This window comes from Macadamia integrifolia, chromosome 4 (genome assembly GCF_013358625.1).
Source record: "Macadamia integrifolia cultivar HAES 741 chromosome 4, SCU_Mint_v3, whole genome shotgun sequence".
NCBI classification, from domain to species: Eukaryota; Viridiplantae; Streptophyta; class Magnoliopsida; order Proteales; family Proteaceae; genus Macadamia; species Macadamia integrifolia.
The window spans coordinates 12,040,794-12,068,477 of NC_056560.1; the positions used below are offsets into that span (position 1 = coordinate 12,040,794).

General features: G+C 37.8%; 3 protein-coding genes across 15 annotated transcripts; 2 read left to right on the forward strand and 1 right to left on the reverse strand.

The window, feature by feature from the left end:
* Nucleotides 1–1,934: 1,934 nt before the first annotated feature.
* On the forward strand, nt 1,935–6,472 carry LOC122076750. Of its 3 annotated transcripts, none has more exons than XM_042642252.1 (2): nt 1,935–2,782; nt 3,486–4,102. In XM_042642252.1, the coding sequence occupies exons 1-2, from the start codon at nt 2,416–2,418 to the stop codon at nt 3,563–3,565; spliced, it is 447 nt and encodes a 148-aa protein (XP_042498186.1). In that variant the 5' UTR covers nt 1,935–2,415; the 3' UTR covers nt 3,566–4,102. The 3 variants fall into 3 exon arrangements, with proteins under 3 accessions (XP_042498186.1, XP_042498187.1, XP_042498185.1); XM_042642253.1 differs by lacking the exon at nt 3,486–4,102 and adding an exon at nt 6,227–6,472 and having other exon boundaries at nt 1,936–2,782; XM_042642251.1 differs by having other exon boundaries at nt 1,942–2,782; nt 3,611–4,102.
* Nucleotides 4,550–18,323, reverse strand: LOC122076751 (immediate early response 3-interacting protein 1-like). Of its 4 annotated transcripts, none has more exons than XM_042642256.1 (6): nt 18,110–18,323; nt 14,929–16,066; nt 7,498–7,810; nt 7,269–7,409; nt 7,017–7,079; nt 4,550–5,156 (listed from the first exon to the last, which is right to left on the reverse strand). In XM_042642256.1, the coding sequence occupies exon 2, from the start codon at nt 16,061–16,063 to the stop codon at nt 15,830–15,832; it is 234 nt and encodes a 77-aa protein (XP_042498190.1). In that variant the 5' UTR covers nt 16,064–16,066; nt 18,110–18,323; the 3' UTR covers nt 4,550–5,156; nt 7,017–7,079; nt 7,269–7,409; nt 7,498–7,810; nt 14,929–15,829. The 4 variants fall into 4 exon arrangements, with proteins under 4 accessions (XP_042498190.1, XP_042498191.1, XP_042498189.1 ...); XM_042642257.1 differs by having other exon boundaries at nt 7,017–7,152; XM_042642255.1 differs by lacking the exon at nt 7,017–7,079.
* Nucleotides 18,324–19,903: 1,580 nt separating this feature from the next.
* Nucleotides 19,904–26,329, forward strand: LOC122076752 (pentatricopeptide repeat-containing protein At4g20740). Of its 8 annotated transcripts, none has more exons than XR_006139577.1 (3): nt 19,904–22,441; nt 23,251–23,570; nt 24,406–26,329. XR_006139577.1 is itself a non-coding variant. In XM_042642260.1 (3 exons), exon 2 carries the CDS (start codon nt 20,239–20,241, stop codon nt 22,426–22,428), a length of 2,190 nt encoding a protein of 729 aa, XP_042498194.1. In that variant the 5' UTR covers nt 19,904–20,076; nt 20,144–20,238; the 3' UTR covers nt 22,429–22,441; nt 23,251–25,136. The 8 variants fall into 8 exon arrangements, 5 of the variants coding, with proteins under 5 accessions (XP_042498194.1, XP_042498195.1, XP_042498196.1 ...); XR_006139578.1 differs by having other exon boundaries at nt 24,742–26,329; XR_006139579.1 differs by having other exon boundaries at nt 25,878–26,329.
* The last annotated feature ends 1,355 nt before the right edge of the window (nt 26,330–27,684 follow it).

Consider the following 27,684-nt stretch of genomic DNA (forward strand, 5'->3'; position numbering starts at 1 on the left):
CAAGTGACGAGTCTGAGTCGGCCAGTATCAATTCCGACCCGAATTGGCCGGAATCAAGTATCTCCCAATTGCCCCGTGGGAATCTGCCAGAATTGGCCGAAAAGTGATCAGAATCGACGGGAATTGGCTGGTTCAGTCAGCAACGATTCTGATTCGAAACCGAGCCGCCACCATTAGAAACCGAGAGAATGATGACCCAGATGAGTATAACCAGAGCTGTGGCCATCGTTGCACCACCCAACCATCTGCAAAACCTCGCGATCTGCGGATAAATTTTATGGAGATGGACTGCACAGATCGACCCAAAGAATGCCAAGGTAAGTGCGATTAGGAAAGCATGAAAGATAGAAGGCCGGCCTGCGAAGACGATGGTTGGAACTGGGTTTCCATCAATATACTCGAAGGGGAGCTGAAATATAGAGAATGCAGTAATCCAAGATGAAGCAACAATCAGTACTTCCAATGGAGTCTCTGAAAGATGAAATAGAAAAGGTAGGAACTGCTTAAACGATTTCTTAAAGGTCTCCATCATCTTCAATACTTGTTCAAATAGAGAGTCTTTGCTTAATGCTTATGGATGGATGTAATGGATATGTTCTTGCGACTACTGGGTATTTAAGTTTGGCAAAAGTTTAGTTTTTCTTTCACACGTTAACCATTAGCCGAGGAAAGTCATTCTGTGGGCTCTTCTTGTGATTTTGATTTTTTCTTTTTGATCAATTACTAGGAATTAATCTCCATGACCTTAGTGCTTCCTTAAAAGTGAATGGCAACTCCACTTTTCATCCATTTCACCCAATAGCTATTTTGGTATGAGTGATTATTGTCTGCAGTGAGTGCGGCGATGTGGTGAACATCGGATGGCTGAGAGCATTTGGACATGCATCCCAAAATCCTCTTGACCAATCCGATGCCTACTACACCACCGCAGTCGCCGTAGAGAATTTTTTTGCATTCTCATATATCTCTTGCTAAGATATTTGTATTTCACCAAATGGGAGACAAGCTTAATGGAGGAGAGAATAAATGAAATACATGGGAAGGGCATACAAGAATGATTCTTATACTGATATTATGGTCCGAATTCAAGTTTTTATTTTTCAATTTCAATGGCTTTTAAAGTTTATTTATTTATTTTTATTTTATTTTAATTTATTTTTTTGAGAGAGGATTCTGTCTGACACCACATATGGCGAGCATTGGAGGATGTATATCATAGGAACTCCTCAAATAATAGGATATTTAGGACCTTTTACTGGGGATGCTATCGTATTTCAGGTGGGGAAAACAATACCGGCAGCATACAATTTGGGTTTTAAATGGGATGTAATGGATAATTGAAATTCCAATCCGCACTTGTATCAGGTCAAAGGGTATTCAGATTAAAATCTAAATTATCCAAAAATAATTATTTGATCTAATTAAATAATTAATTAATAATTTTGAGGGTTTTTAAAGTTTAGATAGGTTATTGAGAATAAGGAAAATAGCTAAGATAACTTAAAAAGATGCATTAAAGTAAATTGTATTCATTGGGAGAAGAAAGAGTCTGAATTACACAAGTCAAAGAGTAAGTGCATGGTTGAAAATTCAAATTCGATTCGCATCTGTATTTATTTAGGGGTATCCGTATCCTATAAGAAAATATCTGAATCCAATCATATTTGATTCAAATTCAATCTGTATCCAATCCATTTACATTCCAAGTTTCAACTGAAGGTCGTGGCTGAAAACTTTAACCCTTTCCTTTTATGTCATATGAAACTAAAACCAGCTACAAAAGGTGTGAATGGCAATTCCGCGTTTCCCCACTATCTTTAACTATCAATTTTGTCCCATTTCATTGAGGAAAATAAAAGTCTTGATGCTTACCTACCAAAATCTTTAAGTCATGGTTGGAGGGATGGATTCTATTGAAAACCCATCAAACTGCCTAAGTTTTTCTACTATATCAAGTCTACGTAGACGAACCCATCAATTTTCAGTGCAATGATTGTCCGCCGTCGGTGCAACGATGTGATGAACATTGAACGATTGAAACGATATCAACATACATCCTAATGCCATGCTAGTCATCGGATGCTCCTCACACTGCCACACCCGTAGCAGAGGATGTTTTCACCGATTGTCAAGCCTTTCTCATCTGTTTTTCAGAAAGGTGTGTTGCAATTCCGCGTTTCAGCCATTTCAATCAATGCTTTTTTATCCGTCAAAAAAGTCATTTGTGGGCCATTGTTATTATAATTTCTCCAACAATATATTACCAGGAAATTTCTCTACAGACTTACTTTCAAGCTTTCTGTCTAGCTATTCTATTCTAATGCTACTGTGATCCCTTTCCTCTTAAATAAATCTGTAGTGACGCTACCCTTTTCTATTGTATGCCACTAACCCTATCCTTCCTCTCCAATCTCCATGGCTTCACTCATGCCACCACCACCACCACCACCACAACCACCATTATATGATCTGGAGATGCGAATTGATGTTAGTTCATTCACTGATTCACCACCATTGTCACTTCAATCCTTGGGAAAGAATTTGGAGGCTCTCAAGAATCAGAAAAGGAAAGCTAGTGCATTGGAGAATTTGGAATTGGGGAAGACACTGCTGGGATTAGCTTTCCCAGCTGCTACAGGGCTTGTAGGTCTGATATCTCAGGGTACAACAAACCAGCATCTGCTTCTGCTGCAATTATTGACTACTGGGTTTGCAATTTCGTTTGGGGTTTCATTCATGGCGGTTCTGTTGCGACAGAGCTACCCAAGGATTGCGAATGCAGGTGAGATTTTGGGAGCTGTTTCGGCTTTGATTACTTTCTTCACGTTGGTGTGTTGTTATGTGCCTACCAATCAGGTGTGGGTTTTGGGAATATGTTGCGTTCTCTGCCTTATTTGCCCATTTATACTGCTAGTCTTGAAATCATCTGACCAATGTGAACAGCTGCGCTCTGCAGCTGGCTAAGACCAGAGGATACTTTTCCCTTATTGGATGCCCTTATTGGAAGATGAATAGGGATGCCCTTATTGGATGCCCTCACTGGAGAGCGTGGATCAAGTTCTCATATGATCCTGAACCCACATATGGTATCCACCACAGGGCTTTACCTTGTATGATTCCATGTGTCTGGATCAGGGCCGCACGGAAATGTTTTTCGTGCAAGAACCTGATCCACTCTCCTCATTAGATGCCTTTATTGGGTGAAATGAAAAATCCCACCCTAAGTGGATGCCCTCATTGGATGCCCTTATTGGGTGAAACGGATAATCCCACCCTTAATGATGCCCTCGTTGGAGAGTGTGGATCAGCTTCTCATACGGGAACCATTCTCGTATGATCTTTATCCACTCTCCTCATTGGATGCCCTTATTGAGAGACATAAAAAATCCCACCCTTATTGGATGCCCTCATGCATGTTCTCATCAGCCTTCGCAATGATGCAAGGGCTATGCAACCTAGCACTGATCCTAATAATAAATCATCAGACAAGGGAGTCTCATCAGTTGATGCATGCTTGGCTTTAATACCTCATTTCATAGAGGAGAGTAGAGAGACACACAAATAGAGACGCCACGCTCTTGGGCTGAGAACAATTTTATCCCATGACTAGAAAAATTGAAGGCAACTGCTTGCGTACCTTGCCTGAGGAAGCTTATGAAGCAAGCCTCTGACATTCGAAGCTTGGCCAGCATTCTGGTGGGCAAAGATGTATACTGCCCCTCTAAAAGATCGAATGAGGACACCGAGAAGTCAAGATTCCAGCTGAGATGAAGAACATCAAACATTAATTCTAAGGATTGAAGACATTGTCCAAGAGAAAGATGGAGTCAGATGGTTTTATGGGTTCGACTCTCTCGTCTTCACCTTGTGCCATAAGGCACCTCTCCCTGCCCCCCTTCCTTCAACTTCTTCTCTTGTAAGTGTTTTTAGTTGATTATAAAATAAGGGAAAAGTTTTCCCTAGTCTAATAAGGCATACTATGCCTCCTTGTTTGTATTATTATATTAGTTTTTTTATTAAGTGAAAAATGATAATTAAAAAAATAAATATGAGACCTAAACTATGCATGTCTTTCCATCAATTCTGATCACTTTTTGACCAATCGATTCCTATTCCTGCTGAAACAATTCCATGTGGCCTGTGCAAAAACTCTCTTTACAATACTTGATTTGCAATTCACACAGAAACATGCATGTGTGTATTTGTTGTTTTCTGATCACATTGCTTAGTTCAGTTAGTGAATTGCCAGATAGGAATTGAGTTTTTGTTATTAATTATTTATCACTCCAACGGTTTCCCGGTTTTCATTGTTATTGTTGGAAGCTCTTGGTATGGCCTCTTGGTATTGCATGGTTAGATAAAACTACAGTAAAAGTTGCTCTTGGTTTTGAATATTTTCAAATGGTAAAAGTTGCTAAGGATAATACTCCGGCTGTTACCAAAATACAAACAATATATATATATATATATATATATAGTAATTACATCAATACATTGCTCATTATATAAAAAAAAAAAAAAAAAAAAAAAAAAAAAAAAAAAACCTACATCCATATAAGAATGCATTGCTTTCATTTCACTTTAAAAAAATGCTACAATCATAAGAAGCCATTGTTTTAATTACACTTTTAATATTACACTATCATATATAATCAAAATGCATAGACAATGAAGCTTCATAAACTTTGCACTCCTCATCAGCTGGGTTTGTTTTCTAGAACTCCTCCAATGGATCTCCACTCCCTTTAACAGCCTTGTCTAACCACTTGCTTGCCACCAAGTGTGCCAAATCCACCCAGATTGAGCATGAATCAGTTCAGGCTCATGGTGAGGGACCTCCTGGGGTTCATTGACTGCTTCCCCCTCTGGTGCATCTTCAACTAGTGTGTTTGTAGAGTTACATGATACGCAGCCATCCAAAAGGCAAAGAGAAGTTATACATGAGAATTTCATGCATAAAGTTTGGTAGGTCCCTCTAAAAGGATGCCAATGGTAAGAAAGAATTTAAAACTACCATCTGTTCTGCTGCTTGAGTCTGTTGATGAATCTGGCAGGACACCACAGCCCTCAGCGGTTTTCCTGTACATCTGGAGGCCATTGCTTTCTGTATCCAAGGCATCTTTTGCACCAAACAACTGTATATTGGACAAGAGAATCTGCTCCAAGGTTTGATTATTTGCAGATGTTAGAAGTGGAGTCCTGTATAACCTGACATGCTTTTGCAAAGGAAAAGTAACATGAACAGCAACAAAGCACATGCGAACATAATCTCTCTAACAGCAGTGTCGCGGATTAAGCAATTTCTTGAAAGTTTGTCAAGGTTTTCAGAATTTAATGTTTCTAATCTATTATGAAATTTTGATTTTTTTTTTAATACTACACTTCAAGATTTCAAACTTATGACAGAATCTCAGATTGTACCTACTAGTTGAACTTGACTGGAATATTGAAATGTCAAAGGTTTCCTCGAACTTCCAAAGATAATCTATATAGAAATTCCAAGAATGGGATCCATTTCATGCCTCCCACAATGGCAAAGGAAAACTTATGGGCTTGGATTATGAGACTGCATTTGAAGATTCTAAAATTCTCTGAAGTCCCTAAACAAAATAAAACCAATAAATGGCTTGAATGCTTAGAATGATTTTTTTTTTTTTTTTCTTTTCTATGACAAGAAAATGTTTAAAATGCATTTTTCTTGTTTATGTACAAAACATCAGTATCTTCCTTCATGATCATAATGTCCATCTTCTTATCAGTTGAATCAGTTGTTTTTAAGTCATGTTCAACTAGTACAAAATAAGAACTCTTAACCTGTATATCATTCATTTCAGTAAGATATATAGCATAAGAAACACAGCCTAAATGTGGTTCCTTGTTGAAGATTTGAGAAACCCATAGTCAATAATAGGGAGTTTTAGGCCCATAAAAGACTCTGGGGATCATGTATCACACACAACTAAATTATTTTGGTCATTGGTCAAATCACACAGAACTGAAAACCTTACAATTGGAAAGTGCAAATGAGATTGTTAAGTCTGAATTGATTGAACTGCAATTCATAGTGAACTGACTTTAACCTCAATGTCTGAAACACAATGAGAAATTTCTCCCCTAGTTTTGCACCAACATGATTAACTTATGCAATGTTCTCATCTCTGAACTTTTGTTATTCAAAAGTTTTACTAAACAGGATTCTGAAAAACCTTGTGTGGCATATTTTCAGAGCTGGTCACAATTTTCTTGTGATATCTAAAAGGATGTCAGATGCCACTACATTCATACACTCAAGTTCAGGACTAGAGAGAGGCCTTGAAGATCTAATAATGGAACAGAAAAACTGAAATAGCTCTTAATCTCCAGTTGCATTATCTTCCCATGCTTCAGATTCTGCATATTGGAATCCTCAAGTCAGCAGTTTTCTTTGTTGTACAAGGGTTAAGAACATCAATAAAATACTCCTCTTCTTCCAGCTGCAGCAGTATCATCATAACAGACACATAGTTCAGCACCAGTAAATGTTTCTTTTTTTTTTTTGGTAATGCACCAGTAAATGTTTCTAATGTGTATACACCATAGACATTAAAAATGAGGGAGCAATAGGACACTTGAGTGCAAACATCTGACGAGAAAAAAAAAATTTCTTCATTTTTTTTTTTTGGGGGGGGGGGGTGGGTGGGGAGGGTGGAGAGGTGGGGTGGGGGATGAAAGATAGAAATAATCAACCACCGCTAAAAGTAGTTGCAACAAGCATTTACCATCTTCTTGGTGATCAAATAGGCAAACTCAATCAAGATAGGTTAACAAGTTCATCCATTACAGATAATTCGAATTTATGGCCTTAACAGAGCCTTCAAGGTACAAAATTCTGACCAATTCAGTGACATTTCCATCTTGGCCTTAACTTTTCCATTTTGAAAAAAACCAAAGAAGCTTCCTCTTACTAAGAAATGTGTATACCATAGTATCCTCAAGAATCCTGTAATACAGTGCATTGCTATCATGGTGGTACTCACAAATCATAGAGCATGTGTCAACCCCTTCCAGGAAATGTGTATATCATAGTATCCTCGAGAATCCTGTAATACAGTGCATTGCTATCATGGTGGTACTCACAAATCATAGAGCATGTGTCAAACCCTACAGGGAAGGCTGATGCACAACAATCATACAAACAGGAAAAGAATGTCTGAAATGATAAAGAAAAAAAATAAGTCCAGACAGATAATTCCAGTATGAACCAGAAAAGTTGTACAGCCAAACTATACCTTCCTCAGAGAGAAGACCTTAACCAACTGCTCTTTTACATTTGCATTGCTCCTCCAACCGTCACTACAGTTCCAACCACAATATCTACAGGTCCACTCTACAATATGTACAACTACGAAACATCACCGGCACGTCTCCATCTTATGGACCAAAACAGACCAACCAAAATCAATAACATGGCAAAAACATGTGAATTAACTGAAAGAATATAGAAATTAAATTATATACCTCTCCTTGGGAAGACTGAAACGATGTCATGAATTGCATAACCGGAACTATTTGGGACTTCATTTCATTCATCTCTGCATCCTGTTGAGCAATCTTTTCATGCTGCTGAGAAATCTCCACTTTCAATTGGGAATTCTCCTCTCAGATCTGCAACCTGTTGTCGTTGCCTCTGGGTGCGCATTCCCTATGTGCCAAACATCTCTTTCATGGTTACTGCAACCCCATATATGCACACCCACCATGACAATCTCATCCCGTTGCTTCTTCTTCTTGGAAGACTTCATTTGATTCTTTTTGCCACTTGTCAAATGCACTGATACGTCAACTAGGGGAATTGTTAGTGTTAACCATTAACAACTGGGTATGTAATTAGAATACACTATTCTTAATTACATGCCGCATGAATTTAAGATTGGTTGCCCATGCACAATCCTTTGTGGATAAAATATTTAATTTACATTACACTATCTTTAATATTTAATTTACATTACACTATCTTTTTCATAGATATATAAGCACTAAAATGTAAATTTGGATAACAGCTGCATTACCTCATTGCATTAAAAAAAAATAATAATAAAATAAAAAATAAATTATCAATTTAAAAATTCCATAAAATTGATTTAAGGGTGTACATTTCTAACACTACAATATCTTCATTCCTAGAACCAAGAGAAGACAAAAATAAATATGGAAAAAATAATCAAAGTGAAGATCTTAATGGAAGACATGCTTTATTAGCTTCCCAAGAAAATAAAGAACTTTGGCGTGCACTTAATTTTCCGTACCAAAATAAATAAATAAAAGGTTTGAATGCAAATAATTGATGCATTATTCAAATAACTCAAGAATGGTCCACATGTTAACAATAGGTTTAGGTCAATGCTTTCAAGTTCACAAAATAAAAACAAGGTTAGGGTTCACTTATATTGTCCCATCTCATAGATACCTTTTATCTGTTGTATGGCAGATCAATTGGCACCTGAAATTCGTGGAATGTTACAACAATCATTTCATAGTAACTGATGAATTTCAGTCCTAGAGCATTATACCATATGACACAATTCACAAGTCCATTTTAGTTTTAATATTTGGATGGACAAGAAAAGATTCAACATAAATTTATGCCAACATGATCGAATTTGACTATGAGATTTTATAGATGGCCAATCCAAATGGTCCCTCATATATCCAACAATTAGATTGGCCAGATTAGACTCCCACAGTTTTAGCAGTTGAAAATACAAGAAAAAATAATATCAATAAAATGGTGGGTCATATTAGTTAAGCTGGCTACGAGATTTGATGTTGGCAGAAGTCCCAAGGGCCACCCTTGCTATCTGATACTGGGAATATATGACTGCCCTTAAAATGGTAATAATCGCATTCCCATGTAGAGATTCCTATCTAGTCCTCCAAGTAGTAATAATCATATTTGTTAAGATTGAGGCGTTAGACTCAATCAGCGATAGGATCGATAGGGGCAGTTATGTCCCATCGATCCCTGTTTTCTGTATTAGGGCTGACTAGCTGAGTTCAGGGGTATTTTTGTACCTATATATTTATTTCTGATATATAAATATTAGGGTCTAAGGCAGCCCATTCTGGTCTGATCGCAGGTTATTCCCCTCTCTTGGGAGAATCTCGATCTCGCCTCTCTCTCTTCTCTTCTCTCTTCTTTTCTTCTTTCTCTCTCTTTCTTTGGTTTGGTTATAGGTTTCTGGGATTGTAACATGGTATTAGAGCCTCTGTGATCAAACTTTGGTTTTTCAGATTCACTCTCTGCTGATCTCGTTTTTTCCGCTAAACCCTTCTGGTGTGAAGCCGCCTACTACTGCATTTACTATGGATTAAATCACATGGAGTGATTTATTTTATTTATGGATTGTGCTATGCTACTGCTAAACTGAAGTTTGAAGACTTGGATTGCAGCCACAAACCTTTCTGCCCAACTCAATTTTAGCAAGGTCATTGATCGTCCCTTGTTGTTGTGGTTCTGGTGTGTTTTTTTATTGTTCTCTTTGTGACCCTATTTGTTCTCTTTTTGGTCACTCATGGTTGAGACCAAATCTACCACCCCTGCGACTACTACATCTGCTTCGAATAATGTGAATGTTTAGATTACCTCCATCAAGCTCAAAGGAAGTTCGAATTACCTACTTTGGGCTCAATCTGTGAAAGTTTATCTTATGGCCAAAGATAAACTTCAGTATACTACCTCTGATCCTCCTCCATCATCTGATAAAGGTTATAATGAATGGATGAAGGAAAATGCTTTGATCTTAATCTGGTTGTGGAATAGTATAGAACCAGATGTCGTTGCCAATGTCATAGTCCACACTACTGCAAAAGGTGTATGAAATGATTTGAAGGAAACATATTCTCAGGAAAAGAATATGATTCGTATCTATGATATCTATGAGAAGTTGTTTCAGTTTCGCCAGTTTGACAAGTCTCTTCCAGAGTATTACAGTGCCTTCAGGGGTATGGTTGAAGAACTCAATGTCTTCCAGCCCTTGACCACAGCTATTGATAAATTAAAGGCTCAACGTAATGAGTTGTTTCTCTAAATTTCTGGCTGGTTTGAATAATGACTCGAAGGCAGTGAAGGGTCACTACTTGCAGGCGATACTATCCCTACACTGAATGACACTTATTCACGACAGCAGCATATTACATCTTCCACCAAACCTGATTAGTCTTCCAAAGACAATTCAGCCTTCCTTGCCAACTGTGGACGTGGTCACGGTCACGGTCGCGGTCGTGGGGGAGGCCGTGGGTCTGCTGGTCAAGGTTCTAGTGGACAGCCTGCTGATCGGTCTTCTCGCCATTGCACTTACTGTGGGAAGTAGAGACTTGTTGCCCAAAGCATGGCAAGCTAGAGTGCGCGACCCAGTTAGCCAATCATGCAGTGTCAGACGATGGTGTTGACACAGTGTCTCCCACTGATACTAAATCGAGAACTTCCTCAAGAGATTCGTCTACCAGTCTACGTGATGACATTAATCAATTACTCAGGCGCTTGCAGACTCTTGAGGCATCCTCTAATACATCCAATAGTGCATCTACGTCCTCTGCTACCTTGGTTCATGCAGGTACCTCAGCCCTTCTTACCACTACCTCTACCCCCTGGATCATTGATTCAGGTGCCTCTACTCATATGACTAGTAAGTCATCCCTGTTTAAGTCTTACCATGGTGATGAGTAACAACATAGCACTAAAAGAATAATGGTAGAATAGTAAATAACTGGAGGCTTAAAGGGCAGGGACAGAATAGTAAATACATTTTATTTTTTTTTGGAAGTTCAAATTAAACCACAAAAGGGTGTGTCAGTCACGTGTGGGACAGGGGTTTGATTTGGAAATAAAAAATATATGGGACAAAAAGGGAATAAAGGAGAAAGGGAGGGGTATTTCTGGCAAGTCAAAAGAATTTAAATTAAAAGAAGGAAGAAATAAGACTGGGTTGGGGTTTCACCGACAAAGGAGGGGAGGTTTCTGCCCCTCGGAGATGGAGAACCAACGAACGCCGCCGCAACAGAGGAGGGATGGAGACGATGACTGCGACTGCAACGAAGACTTCGACTGAGCCTTTCTCCTTCGCCTGGAGGAGTAGCTATTGCAAGGCGACTCACGGGAGCCTTCAAACCAGGTATGTGAGTTCTCCTCTTTCTCTTGCTTTACCAACTCTACATCTGTTATTCTTGCAAACGGTGCTTCAACACCTGTTTTAGGTCATGGTACTATCTCACCTACATCCTCACTCAATTTGTCATCTGTGTTACATGTTCCCCAATTTCCATTAAGTCTCCTCTCTGTAAGTTAGTCAACCAGGTCATTAAATTGCTCAATAACCTTCTTTCCTTCTTATTATGTTTTTCAGGATCTTCACATTAGGAAGACGATTGGTGGAGGGCGTGAAAAAGATGGTTTATATTCTCTCAACTGTGGCACTTCTACTTTTGTTGCTACTACATTTGTTGGGGATGTGACTCCTTTCCAATGGCACTGCCATTTAGGACACTTGTCTTTATGTAGGTTGAAAATTTTATTTCCTAGTTTTAAGTCTGTGCTCAAGTTAGAGTGTGAAGCCTGTGAGTTGGGAAAGCATCACCTTGTATCCTTCCCATCTCGCTCTGTGTCTCGAAGTCTGTCTTTATTTTCTTTAGTCCATTCTGATGTTTGGGGTTCTTCTAGAGTCAGCAATAGATTTAGATTTAGATATTCTGTGACTTTTGTGGATGATCATTCTCGTCTTACATAGCTATATCTGCTAAAGGATCGATCTGAATTTTTATTTGTATTTCAAAATTTTTATAATGAAATAAAAACTCAGTTTGACATGTTAATTAAGATTTTTCGATCTAATAATGCTTTAGATTATGCCCAAAATGATATTTCTGTTTTTTTATACTAACCGTGGGATGATACACCAAACTAGTTGTGCTTATACCCCACAGCAAAATGGGTTAGCCTAGTGTAAAAATCAGCATCTTCTCGAGGTAGCTGAAGCTATTATGATACATTTGCATGTTCCGAAAAAAATTGTGTGATGGGGTTTTAACTGCATGTCACTTGATTAATCGTATGCCTTCCTTGGTTCTTTCTGATCGGTCTCCCTTTTCTATTATGTTCCCTAATCAGCCGAGTTTTCCTGTTCCTCCTCGTGTCTTTGGTTGTGTATGTTTTGTTCATAATTTGCATGCACAGACAGATAAGTTATCTCCTCGGTCCACTAAGTGCATTTTTTTGGGCTATTCACGTACTCAGAAAGGGTAAAAGTGCTATGATCTTGTTACTCACCGACAATTTGTTAGTGCCAATGTGTCCTTTTTTTAAGGCACATCATTTTTTTCTCCTCAGGCGTTCCAATCTGGGATGGAGTGGAACTCTCCAACTCCTCAACCATTCCATCTCTCATTCCTTTTCCTGATGCTCCTAGTGCCAGGGACACACCTCCAATACAGGTTTATCAGCTCAAGAAGAAGCTTGGATAGCCTAGTGCCGATACCAATACTCCAGATGATTCGCTCTCTCCATTGCCGCCTTCATCTGGTGAAGCTCCTATCCCTCCTATGAATGATGACTCACCAATTGCTCAACGTAAAGGTACACGCTCTTGCACACAAAAATCTGTGGTTGTGCATCCTATTGATAACTTTGTTTCCTTGTCTCATCTCCCATCGATCATCCATGGTCGTGCCTTGTCTCTTTCTACTAACACCATTCCCCGATCTCATATTGACACCTTGCATATTCCTGGATGGAAAGCTGCCATGGATGTCAAAATGGATGCTCTTTTGAATTGTGCTACTTGGATTCTGGTAGATTTACCTCTGGATAAGGATTTTTACACTATTAAGTATCATTTTGATGGCTCTGTTGAGTGGTTGAAAGCCCATCCGGTTGCCAAGGGGTATACTCAGACATATGGGGTTGATTATTTTGAGATCTTCTCCTCGGTTGCTAGGATGAACTTTGTTCGCCTACTTATTTTTCTTGTTTTCAACTTTGATTGGCCTTTGTTTCAGTTAGACATCAAGAATGCATTTTTTATATGATGATCTACAGGAAGAGGTGTATATGGAGCAACCTCCTAGTTATGTTGCTCAGGGGGAGAATAGAGGCCATGTGTGTCGTTTACACAAGGCTATCTATGGCCTTAAATAGTCCCCTCGGGCATGGTTTGACAAGTTCAATACTACCATACTAACTTGTGGATTTTCTCAGTGTTGTTCTAATCATTCTATCTTTGTTTGTCGCAGAGGTAATAAGTTGGTTGTCTTGGTTGTTTATGTAGATGATATTATTCTTATTGGTAATGATGAGATAGGAATTTCTGGAGTGAAGAACTACCTATAGCAGCACTTTCAGACCAAGGACTTAGGTCAGCTTCACTATTTCCTTGAGATTGAAGTGATTCGATGTAAGAAGGAGATCAGTTTATCTCAAAGAAAGTATGTGTTGGACCTTTTATCTGATACTGGTATGCCTGCATCTAGGCATGTAGATATCCCTATGGATCCTCACCAAAAGTTTGGTGTTAGTGATGGTGAACCTCTCCAGGATGTGCATCAGTACAAGAGTTTGATTGGCAAGTTGATATATCTTACTATTACACGACCTGACATTTCTTATGTTGTTGGGGTCCTTAGTCAGTTCATGCAGTCTCCTCAGAAAGCACATGGGACGTTGTTGATCGTATTCTTAGATATTTAAAGGGTGCACCTGGTAAAGGGTTGATCTATCATCCTAATCGGCATATGGAACTAGTTGGCTACTTTGATGCTGATTGGGTTGGCTCTGCTAGTGATCGTAGGTCTACTACACGGTATTACACATTTGTTGGAGGTAATCTGATTACATGGCGAAGTAAAAAGCAGACTACCATTGCCCGGTTTAGTGTTGAAGCAGAATACAGAGCTATGACTCACACCATTGCTGAGTTGATGTGGCTACGGTCGTTACTTTTGGAGTTGGGGTTTCTAGTAACAAAGCCTATGAAGATGTATTGTGACAACCAAGCTGCTATGTTCATTGCTAGTAACCCGGTCTTCCACGAGAGGACCAAGCACATTGAAGTGGACTGCCACTTTGTTCGTGATGTTGTTCTGAAGAAGCTGGTCGAGACCCCCTTTGTCCCTTCCTCAGATCAGTTGGCAGACATGTTCACTAAATCTCTATTTGCTCATAGTTTTCGTAATGGTTGTACCAAGCTGAGCATGAGTAATGTATATGCTCCAGCTTGAGGGTGAGTGTTAAGATTGAGGCGTTAGACTCAATCAGTGACAGGATCGATAGGGGCAGTTATGTCATATCGATCCCTGTTTTCTGTAGTAGGGCTGACTAGCTGAGTTCAGGGGTATTTTTGTACCTGTTTATTTATTTTTGATATATAAATATTAAGGTCTAACCTGCAGCCATTCTTGTCTGATCACAGGTTATTCCCCTCTCTTGGGAGAATTTCGATCTCGCCTCTCTCTCTCTCTTCTCTCTTCTTTTCTTCTTTCTCTTTCTCTTTCTCTTTCTCTGGTTTGGTTACAGGTTTATGGGATTGTAACAATATTCTTATGTAGATATTCTTCTCTATAGTGCTAGTATTGAGACCTATTTCCCATTCTGAACATATTAAACACCATTTAAGGGGGTTTTCCCTCTTCCATGTTCTTCAAAAAGAGTTATTTGTTACATAACAATTTAAAACATTATTTTAATAAATGACAATGATGTACTAGTTTGAATATCAACTCAGGAGTCATGACTAGATGATGACATAGACAACAAATTTATAGTTCAAGCATCAATATGGCCACATGATAGTAGAGATGTGCTTGTACAGAGAAATATAAAGCTAACCAAGAAAATTGAAACTTCATAAACCAATGGGAATTGATACATATAAATGTGATCTGACCACTAAATAAATTCACCTTAATTTGATGTCATCTCAATCAGACTATGATGGAACTTGAGGTCATGATTGAATGTCATTACTGCCCAAATGTGCCTCGCAAAGTTGCATGTGCATGCTTCTTTTAGTTTCCAATAGGGGTGCAAACAGACCAAGAGTAGTCATTAGTAGCTTCATGGTTGTATTTCTATAAAATGTCTGAATAGTGGTGTCCGATATCAGATGATATTAAAAGGGTAGACAGATTAAACTTCATACGTAGGTCATACTAAGTTCAAGATATGATACACTTTTATATGTATAATCAGGCATATATAAAGAATCCTCATAATTAGATGATTTCTTCATATAAAATTTATAATTTCTACAAATGAAACACACTAGATACCCCTCAGTTCATATTTACAGTTTTGCGTTTAGATTGAGTATATATGTCTTGAGTAACAGACCAGATCTCTCAAAACTGGATGGGCAACAAAATTGCATCTAACTGATTCGCTTCCATTGGTTTGTCTTGAGTTGGGTAGAATTGTGAAGAATACAGAAAACCATCTAAACTTTCAGCAGTACAAAACCTAGGACAAGAGAAAAGAGGAAAAGTTCTGCTAAGTGGTATTCATATTGACCATGCAAGAATCAGATGTGTTCTTCAGTGTCTTAGTATGGGCTATGGGGTAGAAGTACAGAATTTGATGGGTTTCAGTTATCAAATTGTTTTCTTTCTAGTCCTTTTGTAGCTACCTTGTTCCTATCCAGAATCAATTTGTCCAAACAAACCAAGACAATATATTCTACCAGACCATTTAAAACTCTTACATTACTAGGACACCCAAAAAAAAAAACAAAATTTCCTTAGTCTTGCAACAAGAGACCAAACCAATAAAAGACACCATTCATTTATTTTCTCACCCTGTTCAAACTCAACCAGACACCAGTTTTACAATGATAAAGATAATATTGAGAGGTATGAGGGGAAGTCTCAAGTACTGGGTTGCATATATTAGCCCTATAAGCTGCCCCTTGAGCGACTTTGTCCTGACTCCTGAGACTTCTGAGAAGCCCCATCCTCTGAGAGCAAGAAACCGTTCCTCATTCAGTATTGCCAATGCATTTGCACGAAGTAGAAGGCCTTCCACCAATGTCCACAAGCCCATATCCTGCAGGACAGAAGATTCACTAAAAATGGAAGACAATATCTGTAAAACCATATCCCTACAAGTCAATCTTTCACCAGTTAATCTTGAATAATTCTTTATTATCCATACATAGCTGTTAGAAGCACAATAATTTTTTATGATAAGGATCAAGGTTGGCTTCATTGAAAAACAACAGAGTTCACTGTAGTTCCATTTCCATTGAGGATCTGCATCAAGTGAACAATGTTAAAATATATTTTGTACTTAGAACTGCAAATGGTGCCACTCATGCTGTAGCTGATTGGTTAGTCAGTTCACTGTAGTTCCATTTTGGTAGGAGAGAATATGGTCTGTTTCCTAGCATTATTTGTCGTGAAGAGAACCTGAGGAAGGGAGAAAGAAAATATAGGAGAAGAGTCACAAATAAAATGGATTTTCTGACAACTTTTCCAGATAATAGGAGAGGATTCTAGAAAGGTGTACGTTTCAAGGTATAAAACTAAAAGCTCGGAAGAAAAAACAATTGAAATGTTTCTGTAGTAAGAAAAAAATGTACTTTTACAAATTTTTTTTCTGTAGTAAGAAAAAAAATGTACTTTTATAAATTTTCTTCACTTTCCAACATTCTCACGATAACCAAACAAATCCTCATTTACTCAACAAAAAGAGGAGAGTAAATCAAATCAGTGAAAACAGGTGCCTAAAGGTTTCAGTAGAGAACGAGGGAATAATGAACTTCTCCCCTCAAATCCTGAATTCCAAGTGCAGAAGAAAACTATTAAGTATATCTATCACATATTGTCAACTAACAATAATGCATCTTGTACACTACAGTTTATCTGATCTCTTTATACACATCTAGGGATGGCAATCCTTGACAGTTCAACTTACCCAAGCCACCACTCTTTTGTTTTCGTTTTCCCTTTCCTTTTCAAAATATTTCAAAATGTTGTAGATTTTCCCGCTGAATTGAGCACATGGCATCCCGAAATTAACCTTCACTGAAGATACTTAGCTAAACACCTGAAACCACCCACTTTTCCTAGATCTTTGGTACTTGGTATACCTCTACCTCATTAGTAACAGGTCTGATCTGATAGGCTGTTCCAACAACCCAACCTAACCAAACTGTTAGGTTTTGTATTAACCATTTATAAACTCCAAGAACTAGCAAAATTGTGTCAAAGAATCTGCTATTATATTTTCATATGAAATTTACTTATTTTAGCACTAAAAATACTAAAAAGGATTAAATAACTGAATCTAGAAGGGAATTTTTGTTGGACTATTTTCAGTTTTGTCAAAAATAACAATGTCTGACATTGTATACAACACAATGAAAACACTGTAGACAGCACATACACACAGAGATTACAGATTATGAACCTAAGAAAAATTTTCAATTGAAAGAACCAGTAGAAGTAGACTATTTCCACATAAGTTCCACTCAGGCACCATTTGATACAGCAGACCCTATGATCCATTAGGGCATAAAAAGCCATCAAGGGCTTCTTAAGACGGGCGGCCACCGGGTTTATATACATGGAAACATTTTAATCATAATAAGGAAATGAAATACAAAAAAAAAAAAAAAAAAAAAATCCTATAAAACACAGTTGGTGCAAGTTCTGCAACAGCTAACCATCTTCCATTACAGAAAAGTACATTACAAAAAGAAAAGATATAGGCCTTGAAAGATGGAATGCCTGATCAAAATAAATGATTTTTGTTATCATGGTATATATTTAATATTCTTTCCTATAACCTGGAGAAAGAAACCAAAAATAAATAAAAAATAAAAATCCCACATTGGAATGCAAACTGAAACAAACTCTCAGTAGCTATGATGAAATATTAAGTTTTGAAATCAAACTAAAATGGTTGCAAATAACCTATCACCATAATAGACCAGACATATTGACAGACAGCTATTCTTCATTAAAAAGGAGCTCTATAGAGACAAATCCATTCCAATAATCTGAAGCAGACCTGGGTTTTGTACTAGTCAAACGAAACAATAACAGGGCATTACAAGGAAGTTGAGGAATCCATAGAGAACAATACCTGAAACTTTGAAGGAACAGATCAACACGATTTAATTCGAGAAACTAAGCCCAAAACAGAGACGACCATTAGTGGCAGAAATAATTGATCTAGATGTTTTAAGATTGGAACAGCTGCTGCTCGGAGATTCAAAGCAGGTGAATGTGGAGACACGAGGCACAAATAAACATATATGTATGGGTGTAGCCGTGTAGAGCCGCAGAGGACCCTTGGTTCCAAATTGGCAAAAACCCAAACCCAACCCAAGTACCCAACTAAACCAAGTCGTCTCTCTAGCCAAAAATTAGTTAGAAAAAAAAAAAAAAAAAAAAGGATTTGTCAATCCAAATGCTATGGTGGAAGTAAAGTTATTTTTCTTATACAAATGGATGTATCCGAATGACATCTTTATAGAATATTATCAGTTTTTATGATTATCCATTGTTTTATTTCCAAAATTTTGTTTAAGTCAGGAGCTAAAAAAGTGATTTCATGAATAATTTAAAAATGATTTATCATTATGTTATATTTTGGAGCTTCTGTTGTTTGCACAGTCTCTAAGCATGAATGCAAAATGATAGAATTTTTCCCTCATTGAAAGAAAATAGTATGTTATATTGAAAGGGTAAAGTTTGGGCTTTTTTTTTTTTTTTTTTTTGGGCTAATGACGGGTATTTAAGCCTTTGGCTTGACTAGTCCCGTGGGTCCATACTAACTCCACACACTTTCACTGAAAGCAGTGACGAGCGCTAAACACCCCTGTGTGAGTGGCTCAATGTGTGCCTAGTAGGAGTCGAACTTAGGACGTCTGAGTTTACAGCTCGTACCAAGTTCGTTGCTCACCAACTGTGCTACTCCATTGCCCAGCACTCTGTTTGTGTTTCTCCTCTCCTTTAGGAACCCCACTCATCCAAGCCCCCCACTTGTTGAGTTGGTAGCTCCAAAAAACCTAGCAACTTGCCCAATCTCGAGAGTGATTATCCTCTGCAGCGAGCATCTAATGGCTGAGAGCATTCTGGCACATGTCTTGAGGTCCTCTCAACTGTCCGATGCTCACTGCATCACTGTACTCACTGCAGAGGATGTTTTTGCCAACCTCCACCCCAAAATAGATGTTACAAATTATTTTGTCAACTTAAGGGTGTAAATGAGAAATTCTCTACAAAATGTAGTTATTGCATGGTCCCTGCATCGGTTCAAGTGCCAATGAGAGCCTGCACGAAGACATTCAACAAGAATGGAAAATTTCATTTCACTGGGGGAGGGGGTTATTTTGCACTCCATTTGTCTAGCACAGACTCCACACAACCTAACAACCTTCTTTTCTCTAATAAGATTTGTACTTAGGATTTATTCAATACAAGCTCATTGTGTTTTATGCATACTATACCAAATTACCATTCAAGGTTTTAAAACTCAGGATTAGTCTTGGGATTGATTAAGGCCAAATTAATCTGGATCACCTTATATCGGACTGCATTTGATAGATTTATCCTTGTTTTTTAATATAAATAGTTTTTTGTAATCATTTTATCCGTATGCCTTACAAGTGGATCCATCTTAACCAATCCATTTTGAGTTTTAGAATTATAATACCATTGTTCAAGAAATAGGTGCAAAAAAACCATGTTGTCCTATAATGTAAATGCTCTCGCAAACCTTCTTATTGATCCATATGCTTTTTTTAAACATACGCTGACTTATAAATTATAACTATGTCAATAGGGTAATGTGCCCCAAAAGAGAGTTGAACTCTTGACCTCTTAATTTTGATAGTATCAAAATTCACATATTAAATCCCTTTTGGACTCGGAAAAGAACACGAGTCTAGAAGAAGTGTGAGAAACTCCGGTCTCTGGCCGATTCCGAAGAAACCAATCAGAAGAGTATCAGAGTTCACAATTAGCTGTTGGTCTCTTCTTCTTGATCTAATGTTCTGAAACTCCAGTCTCTGGCCGATTCCGAAGAAACCAATCTCGGATCATAAGGTGCAGTCTCTCCGTTATTAATTCCATGTAAATTTGTTTATTTAACTAGATTCACTACACTATCCAGATGACAGAGTAAAGCAGAGGACCAGAGATTCAATGACAGTACTCAGAGTTTGAATCAGTGATGAACATTGAGGAAGTACATCAACAAACCCTGAAATGCCACCTGAGATCCGCCCTCTCGCCACCAACACCAGCAAAAAATTCTACTTCTTCTATGGCCACCGCAAACCATCTCAGAATCGACCAACTGTCCGTGGTGGAATCTTCTCCAATCGCAAAACCTCAAACCCTAATAGTTTTAACCAGTCTAAAACCCAATCAAACCCTTCTTCTACCTCATTCGACCTACAGAAATGGGACCCCAATTCTCCTGGATCCCTATCAACCCCACCAACAAAAACCCCATCTGAGAAATTCTTCTCAATTGCTCAGACCCTCTCTCCAATTGCTAGATATATCTGTGATTCCTTCCATAGAAACAAACATTGGGGACCGTCTGTCATCACTGATCTCAGTAAGCTTCGGAGAGTCACTCCTCAGCTCGTTGCTGAAGTTCTAAAGGTCCAATCTGATCCAAGGATCTCCTCAAAGTTTTTCCACTGGGCAGGTAAGCAGAAGGGTTACCAACATAATTTTGCTTCATACAATGCATTTGCTTATTGCTTGAATCGAACAAACCAATTTCGGGCAGCTGATCAATTGCCCGAGCTCATGAACATGCAAGGAAAGCAACCTAGTGAGAAACAATTTGAAATTTTGATTAGGATGCACTCTGACGCCGGCCGTGGTCTTCGGGTTTACTATGTTTATGAAAAAATGAAGAAATTTGGAGTCAAACCTAGAGTATTCCTTTACAACAGGATCATGGATGCACTTGTAAAAACGGACCATTTGGATTTGGCATTGTCTGTTTATGAGGATTTTAAAGAGGATGGGTTAGTGGAAGAGAATGTCACTTATATGATCCTGATTAAAGGGTTGTGTAAAGCAGGGAGGGCTGATGAGGTTTTTGAGCTTTTGGGTCGGATGAAGGGGAATTTGTGCAAGCCAGATGTGTTTGCTTACACGGCAATGATCCGGGTTTTGGTTTCAGAGGGAAATCTTGACGGATGTTTAAGGGTTTGGGAGGAAATGTGTGGGGATGGGGTTGAACCCGATGTTATGGCTTACACCACTTTGATCACAGGTTTGTGCAAGGGGAATGAGGCTGATAAAGGTTATGAGCTTTTTAAGGAGATGAGAGAGAAGGGTTATTTGATAGACAGGGCTGTCTATGGTTCATTGATTGAAGCATTTGTGGCAAATAGGAGGGTTGGTTTGGCATGTGACTTGCTGAAAGATTTAATGGACTCTGGCTATCGGGCTGATCTTTCAATATACAATTCTTTGATAAAAGGTTTATGTAATGTGAACCAGGTTGACAAGGCTTACAAGCTTTTCCAAATCACAGCTCAGGAGGGTCTTAGTCCTGACTTTGTTACTATAAATCCCATCTTGGTGGCTTTGGCAGAGCAAACCAGAATGAATGACTTCTGTCAATTGCTCGAGCAGATGCTGAACTTGGGATCTCCAGTCATTCATGATCTTCCCAAGTTCTTCTCATTCTTGGTTGAAAAGGGGGACAGAGAACTGACAGCTTTACAAGTGTTTAAAGACTTGAAAGAAAAAGGATATTCCAGTGTTGCAATTTACAATATCCTTATTGGGGCTCTTCACAGCAGAGGGGACATCAAAGAAGCATTATCACTCTTCAATGAGATGAAAAATTCAGATGTTAGACCTGACTCATCTACATATAGCACCATAATTCCATGCTTCGTAGAAATTGGAGATCTCAAGGAGGCAAGCGTATGCTATAATAAGATGAACGAAATATCTGGTGTTCCCACTATGGTTGCCTACATATCTCTTGTCAAAGGGCTCTGCAAAATTGGAGAGATTGATGCAGCACTTTTGTTAGTCCGTGACTGCTTAGCAAGTGTAACGAGTGGGCCCATGGAGTTCAAATACACTCTTACCATTCTCCATGCTTGTAAGTCAGGTAATGCTGATAAGGTGATAGAAGTACTGAATGAAATGATGCAACAGGGATTTCCACCAGATGATATCATATATTCTGCTGTTATCTATGGTATGTGCAAGCGGGGCACTTTAGAGGAAGGAAGAAAGGTATTTGTACATATGAAAGAGCGTGGCCTTCTAAGAGAATCAGATATGATCGTATATGATGAGTTACTTATTGACCACATGAAAAAAAAGACAGCAAGTTTGGTTCTGTCAGGGTTGAAATTTTTTGGTTTGGAATCAAAGTTGAAATCAAGGGGTAGTACACTCTTACTGAGTTGAAGATACATTCCAGGTAATGAAAACTCTTGAGCGCCACACATTAGATATCCATAAAGCTACATCACTTATCTAGTCACGTGAATTACATTCCTAATTTTTTTTATCTGGCACCAAAATATTTTCTTTTATGGGGGGAACTCTACGCTTGATTCTTGTCCTTTTGTTTTGTTCTACAATGATTACATAATGCATTTGAATTCAACTATTAGCAACAGAAGGAACAATTTTTTTGACTTGGTTGATTAACCAAAATCCAAGCTTACCTTTTTTTGGTGAAACAAGTCCTATGACTTCTTGTGCTCATCTTTTTGGTATTAATAGCTCTTATTAATAATGAATTATGCCTTGAAAAGTTTATAAACGGTCCTTAATATTGATAAATGGTAGATTTAGTAGTTCTAACTTCTAAAACTTTGAAAATTCCAACTAACTTGAAGGTAATTAATCTAAATACAATGAGAAATAGTTCATAGATGAGTCCTTAGGTTTACTGTAACGTAGCATATGAGTTGTCCTCAAAAAATATATGAAAACTATAATTGGTTATCCATAAATAATATTAAAAGAAAGTTGTACCTGTAGAACAGGGTTAGGCCGACCCGAGGACTTTATTGGTTCTGTGCATTGTTTGGGTTTTAAAACATTGATACAAGCCAATGATGGTAAATTTGGCTAATTTGGTTAAGCCCAACTAAAAAACCAGCATACATGTTACCCTCTTCTCTTTTTATTTCTCCAAGGCAGCTTATCCTGTGTTTAGGGTTGGCTATTGATAACTTGTTTTCAACTGGACTGAGTAAATTGGCAATCTGGGTCCAGCAGGTACTGGGGGTGTTTTTGCAACCATGATAGCAGATTCTCCTTGTATTTTTGGACCCAGTGGTGTGGCTGATTCAGTTTCTGCTGAGCTCAGGGAAATTATTCAAGAATTGGAGATTTCCTTAAGAATGGGTGGCTTAAGGTCTATGTGGAAAGGGATTTCAGTTGGTGATTCAGTGGCTCCAAGACGGTAGAAAAAAATACCTTTGAGATCTCCCTCTTATAATAAGAGGCAGGATACTCTCAGCTCAAGGGAAATTTTCTTTCACTTGGACATATAGGTCAGCAAACTCATTGGCTGATGAGCTTGAGGCACATTCTTTGTAAGTAGACAGTAGTTCCCTGTAATGTTATTTCCTTTTGATGTTCTCCCATAGGCCAGCTATTGTTTTTAATAAATCTTTATTTGTGAATTAAATGCTTGGCCCATAATCTCATAGCTCAAACTCTGATTAATGCTCGAATTAACCCTTTTTTTTGGTGCGCGAATTAACCCATTTAGTATAGTCAAATCGGGCTATGTTTGATTCATACCTTATTTCACTAGTCCTATAAAATTTAGATGGAAAGAAAAGAAAAATTGACACTCAATCGTGAATTTCCGTTGGCAGTTGAGTCACTTAATCCTATCAGTTTGTACTAAAAGATTCCAATCTCAAGTTTCTGATCATAGAATGCAGCCTTTTGGTGCATTAGTTGCATCTGCATTTTATGAAGCATTTTTTGTGACAATGACCTAAATGTAATTTACTTGTCTCATTTTTTAGTTAAGGGAGCCATAGAACTTCCTAGTGATGTGATACACTTATGATTTCAACCACACAGCCTGGTCATTGTCAGAGCTGGACCAAGGGATTGTAAGTAGAGGTGGCAATGAGCTTAACTGGTTTTAGTTAGGGCTGTGGTCGATCTGAATCTAACTTCTGCACTAGGGAGCTATTAGATGAATTGGGCTCAAGCACCTCAAAAAGCTTTAGAAACTTGAGTTTGACAGAACATCTGAGTGGTAATTTTGGCTTTTATGCCAAGAATGCTTCCTATGAACACAGCTTAATTGATTTCATCATTGTAGGTCAGTCAAAAATTATATTATGATACATATCTAGTTATGCAATTATTTGAACTGATTGAGCATTAGAATTTATTTCATAAATTTAGAACATGGAAGGTGATGAAGTTGGCTATGATATCAAATTGGGAAGATATTTCTATATGCTGCATAATGTACAACACATTCATTTCCTATGGCAAATATCCAATAGTTAGACAACTATATGTGGAAAAAAAAAAAGAAGAAGAAAAAAAGCGGACCATTCAGATATTGCTGACACCGTAGAGTCATCGGACTCTGCAACTGAGGTAAGAAATCAGAATCTCTCTCTCTCTCTCTCTCTCTCTCTCTCTCTCTCCAACATGGGATAATCCCTATTACTGACTGAGCTTTTAGAGAATATGTTCTTTTATGGATGAAGCAGTAATATTTTCATTTTGCAGGTGTTGTCTGGGCGGAATATTACAAGAGAGCCTGTTGTCTCTGCTTTTCTCTCTGATGCATATCGAATGTCAAAGAGCTTTAATGCCTCAACTCCTTGTACTAGAGGAACACGACTAGAATGAAGTATATGAACTTGAGAGGGCCCTCCATGCTCAAACTGGTGGTTCAATTTCATTACCAGAATGACAGAGCATGGCTAAGGAATGGTGTGTAGAAAGATCTGAATTGGGTTCTGATGAGAATAACTCTTTTGAGTTGTTCAGAATGCCCAGTCCATATATGTGTAGCATGTCACAAGTATTTTCATGCATTGTGTTATCTTTTGTCTTAATTTGTTAAGAACACTTTTCCGAAATCTAAAATTATTGAAACCTCAGAGATGGTTAAAAGGCTATTATTGTTGGATCTTAAAAAGGCATACTTTAGATCAAGGAGTGCTTCCATAAGTTTGGATCAATTGCTTCAAAAAATCTTGTGCAGAAAATAATTTCCCCACTGAATGTGTTTCTTGTTGCTCTTTCCTTGGAGAGTGAAAACTGGTGACAGATGGGTGGGTAAACTCAATTTGAGTTGTTATTACATTTGAAAGTATTTTCTTGATGTCATATTCCAAGCGTCACTTCCAGGATTTCCTGCTCGGCTTGTTTCTTTCTCCTGGCCCAAGTTTTGCTTTAAATCAAGTTTCATCATGTTGTGGAAATATTGAGCTACAGAAGAAACTGTTAATGACAATGTACATTGTTCTAGCTCTATTATTTATTCTCTTGAATTATAATGCCTCATCTTTGTTTAGAAAAGCTTGCAAATCTGTCTCTCTTTATGCTTGCAAAAGATTCTATTCAAAAACTTTGCAGGTCTCTGTCTGAACTTACTTATCTGTTATTTTGTAAATGATATTGCAACCATCTTAATACTTTCTGGAAAGATGAGCGTACCAAAAATCAGCTTGAGTGAATCATTCCAATGCTTGGCCTTGTTCATCTCAATCAGGTTGCCTTGAGTCTTTTTTTGGATCATACCATCAGAGTTGGGAAGATTTAAAAACTTTTTTTTTTTAATCTAATTTCTAGTCTTTCCCCAAATTCAAGTTTATCTCCCTTCTTATGCAGTATTTATTTGGATTTACGCATGACAGGTTGGTACATGCACTTGTTGCGATGAGAATTGGTTACTAACATCGGAAGGAATGACATCAATGTTCTTGCATTTTGGTTAGGCTCATAAAAGAAATTTTAGTAATTTGCTACAAGAATGAAGGCTTTTTTAAGTGGCTTCAAAAGAGGTGTTATTGGTGTGTGTTTCTGTTGGCTGTTTTAGGAAGATGTATCGCAGCTGTGGGTCTCGGTCTAGCTGCAAGGGACTTTCAAGCTTTGGATTATCTGGAGGGATTTTGGTATTCTACTTGGAGAAGCTGGGTTTCTTATATCTGTTTTATATGTGAGGTTGAATACATGTAAATGAGATGATTCCATTAATGAAGCTGCTTTAGAGATGAGTTAGACAATTTAGGATGTATTCAAATTGTTGTTACGCTCGTGACAGTTTGATCTTTAATAAAAAAAATTCTTAATTCTTTGCTCTTTGCAAGTTGAAATGGGCCGCTCAACTGACAACTTGATCTTTGATAAAAGAATTTCTTTGCTCTATGTACGATTCAGGGAAGTGGCAATTAAAATTCTACTCGGTGACTTGATTGAAATCCGTGTCTGTGAGTCTTCATTTAAATTTCTGACATTTAACGTTATCTTACTAGAATCAATCTATGTGAATCGTCGTACAAATTTCTGACGTTGTGAGGCTAGTGTATTTTTTTCCATATATTTCGTTTGGTCATTTTAGAGGGTTAATGGCTGAAGTAGCAGAAATTAGTGAAATAAAATGACCGAGATGGCCGAAATTTAGATCAAGTAGTGTATTTGTTTTTTTTTTTTTTGCCGAAATGAGCCGAATTGCGAAACGAAATGATTGAAATCATGTACCTTATCTGTGTTCATATGCCATATCATTTTGGTAAAAAAAAAAAAAATTTGAGATATATAGGATATATCTTACAACGAAGTACTACAAAAATGACATTATGTACTTTAGGAGTTTTTGAAGTCCCTGAGATATTTGTGGGTGAACATTGTTGCTTCTCCTCATCAATATTGCAGGTTGTTCTGGTTAGCAACGGTGTTTTGTCTCTTCAACATTTTAACCATATATGATTTGGAGGGCCTGTACTTTGAAATTTCTTGTACATACGAAAGGCCTATTAAGGGTTGATTCAGAATTTTGTTGTTGGCCACGAATTATTTGACATGGCATCCACAAAATCCATTTCCATTCCATCGCCATTGCCATTGCCATTGCCATTGCCACTGCCCATCTTCTGTGTGGTGGAAATCACAACATGAGTCTCATCTCTGTGCAAATTATTGAATGAGCCAAAACATACTTCTGTGAAATACATGACCCAGAGCATATTTATCCAAGTTTGTGTGACACTGCAACTACACTTCTCCATGGTCTTGAAGAAGGAAGAGTATTGGGGTATGAATCCATAGAGGTGAGTGAAGACAGACTCTAGGGAGCTGATGATGTTTATTCTCAAAGAGCGATCCAAGTAAATGGCCATTGGAGCTATTTCATATTTTGTTTTAACATTGAAAGTATATTGAAATGTTTTAAGTTAGTTACTTGGAAGGAAATTTTGGATTACTGTATATGTTGTGTTAATGCTATGGCTGTGAAGGCTAGAGATGATAGAATTAGGATTTTTGGTGTAGAGTTTGTATGTGCCACTATATCTTATGTGTGTTCTTGTTTCTTCCATTTAAAAAAAAAAATTGGTGACATTGTTTTTCCCCGGTGATCTACGTTGTTAATAAGGCTTTCAGTGACAAAAGAACGAGTAAGAGATGATATTATGAAATATCATACAATCACCATTAGTGATTATG

Bases quoted from the DNA above. Each gene is read 5' to 3' on its own strand.
- LOC122076750 (XM_042642251.1), top strand. From the start codon at position 2,416: ATGGCTTCACTCATGCCACCACCACCACCACCACCACAACCACCATTA. The intron at 2,783-3,610 runs GTGAGATTTTGG...TCCCATGACTAG, and splicing joins CCCAAGGATTGCGAATGCAG to AAAAATTGAAGGCAACTGCT.
- LOC122076751 (XM_042642255.1), bottom strand. From the start codon at position 16,063: ATGGGCTTGTGGACATTGGTGGAAGGCCTTCTACTTCGTGCAAATGCA.
- LOC122076752 (XM_042642261.1), top strand. From the start codon at position 20,239: ATGCCACCTGAGATCCGCCCTCTCGCCACCAACACCAGCAAAAAATTC.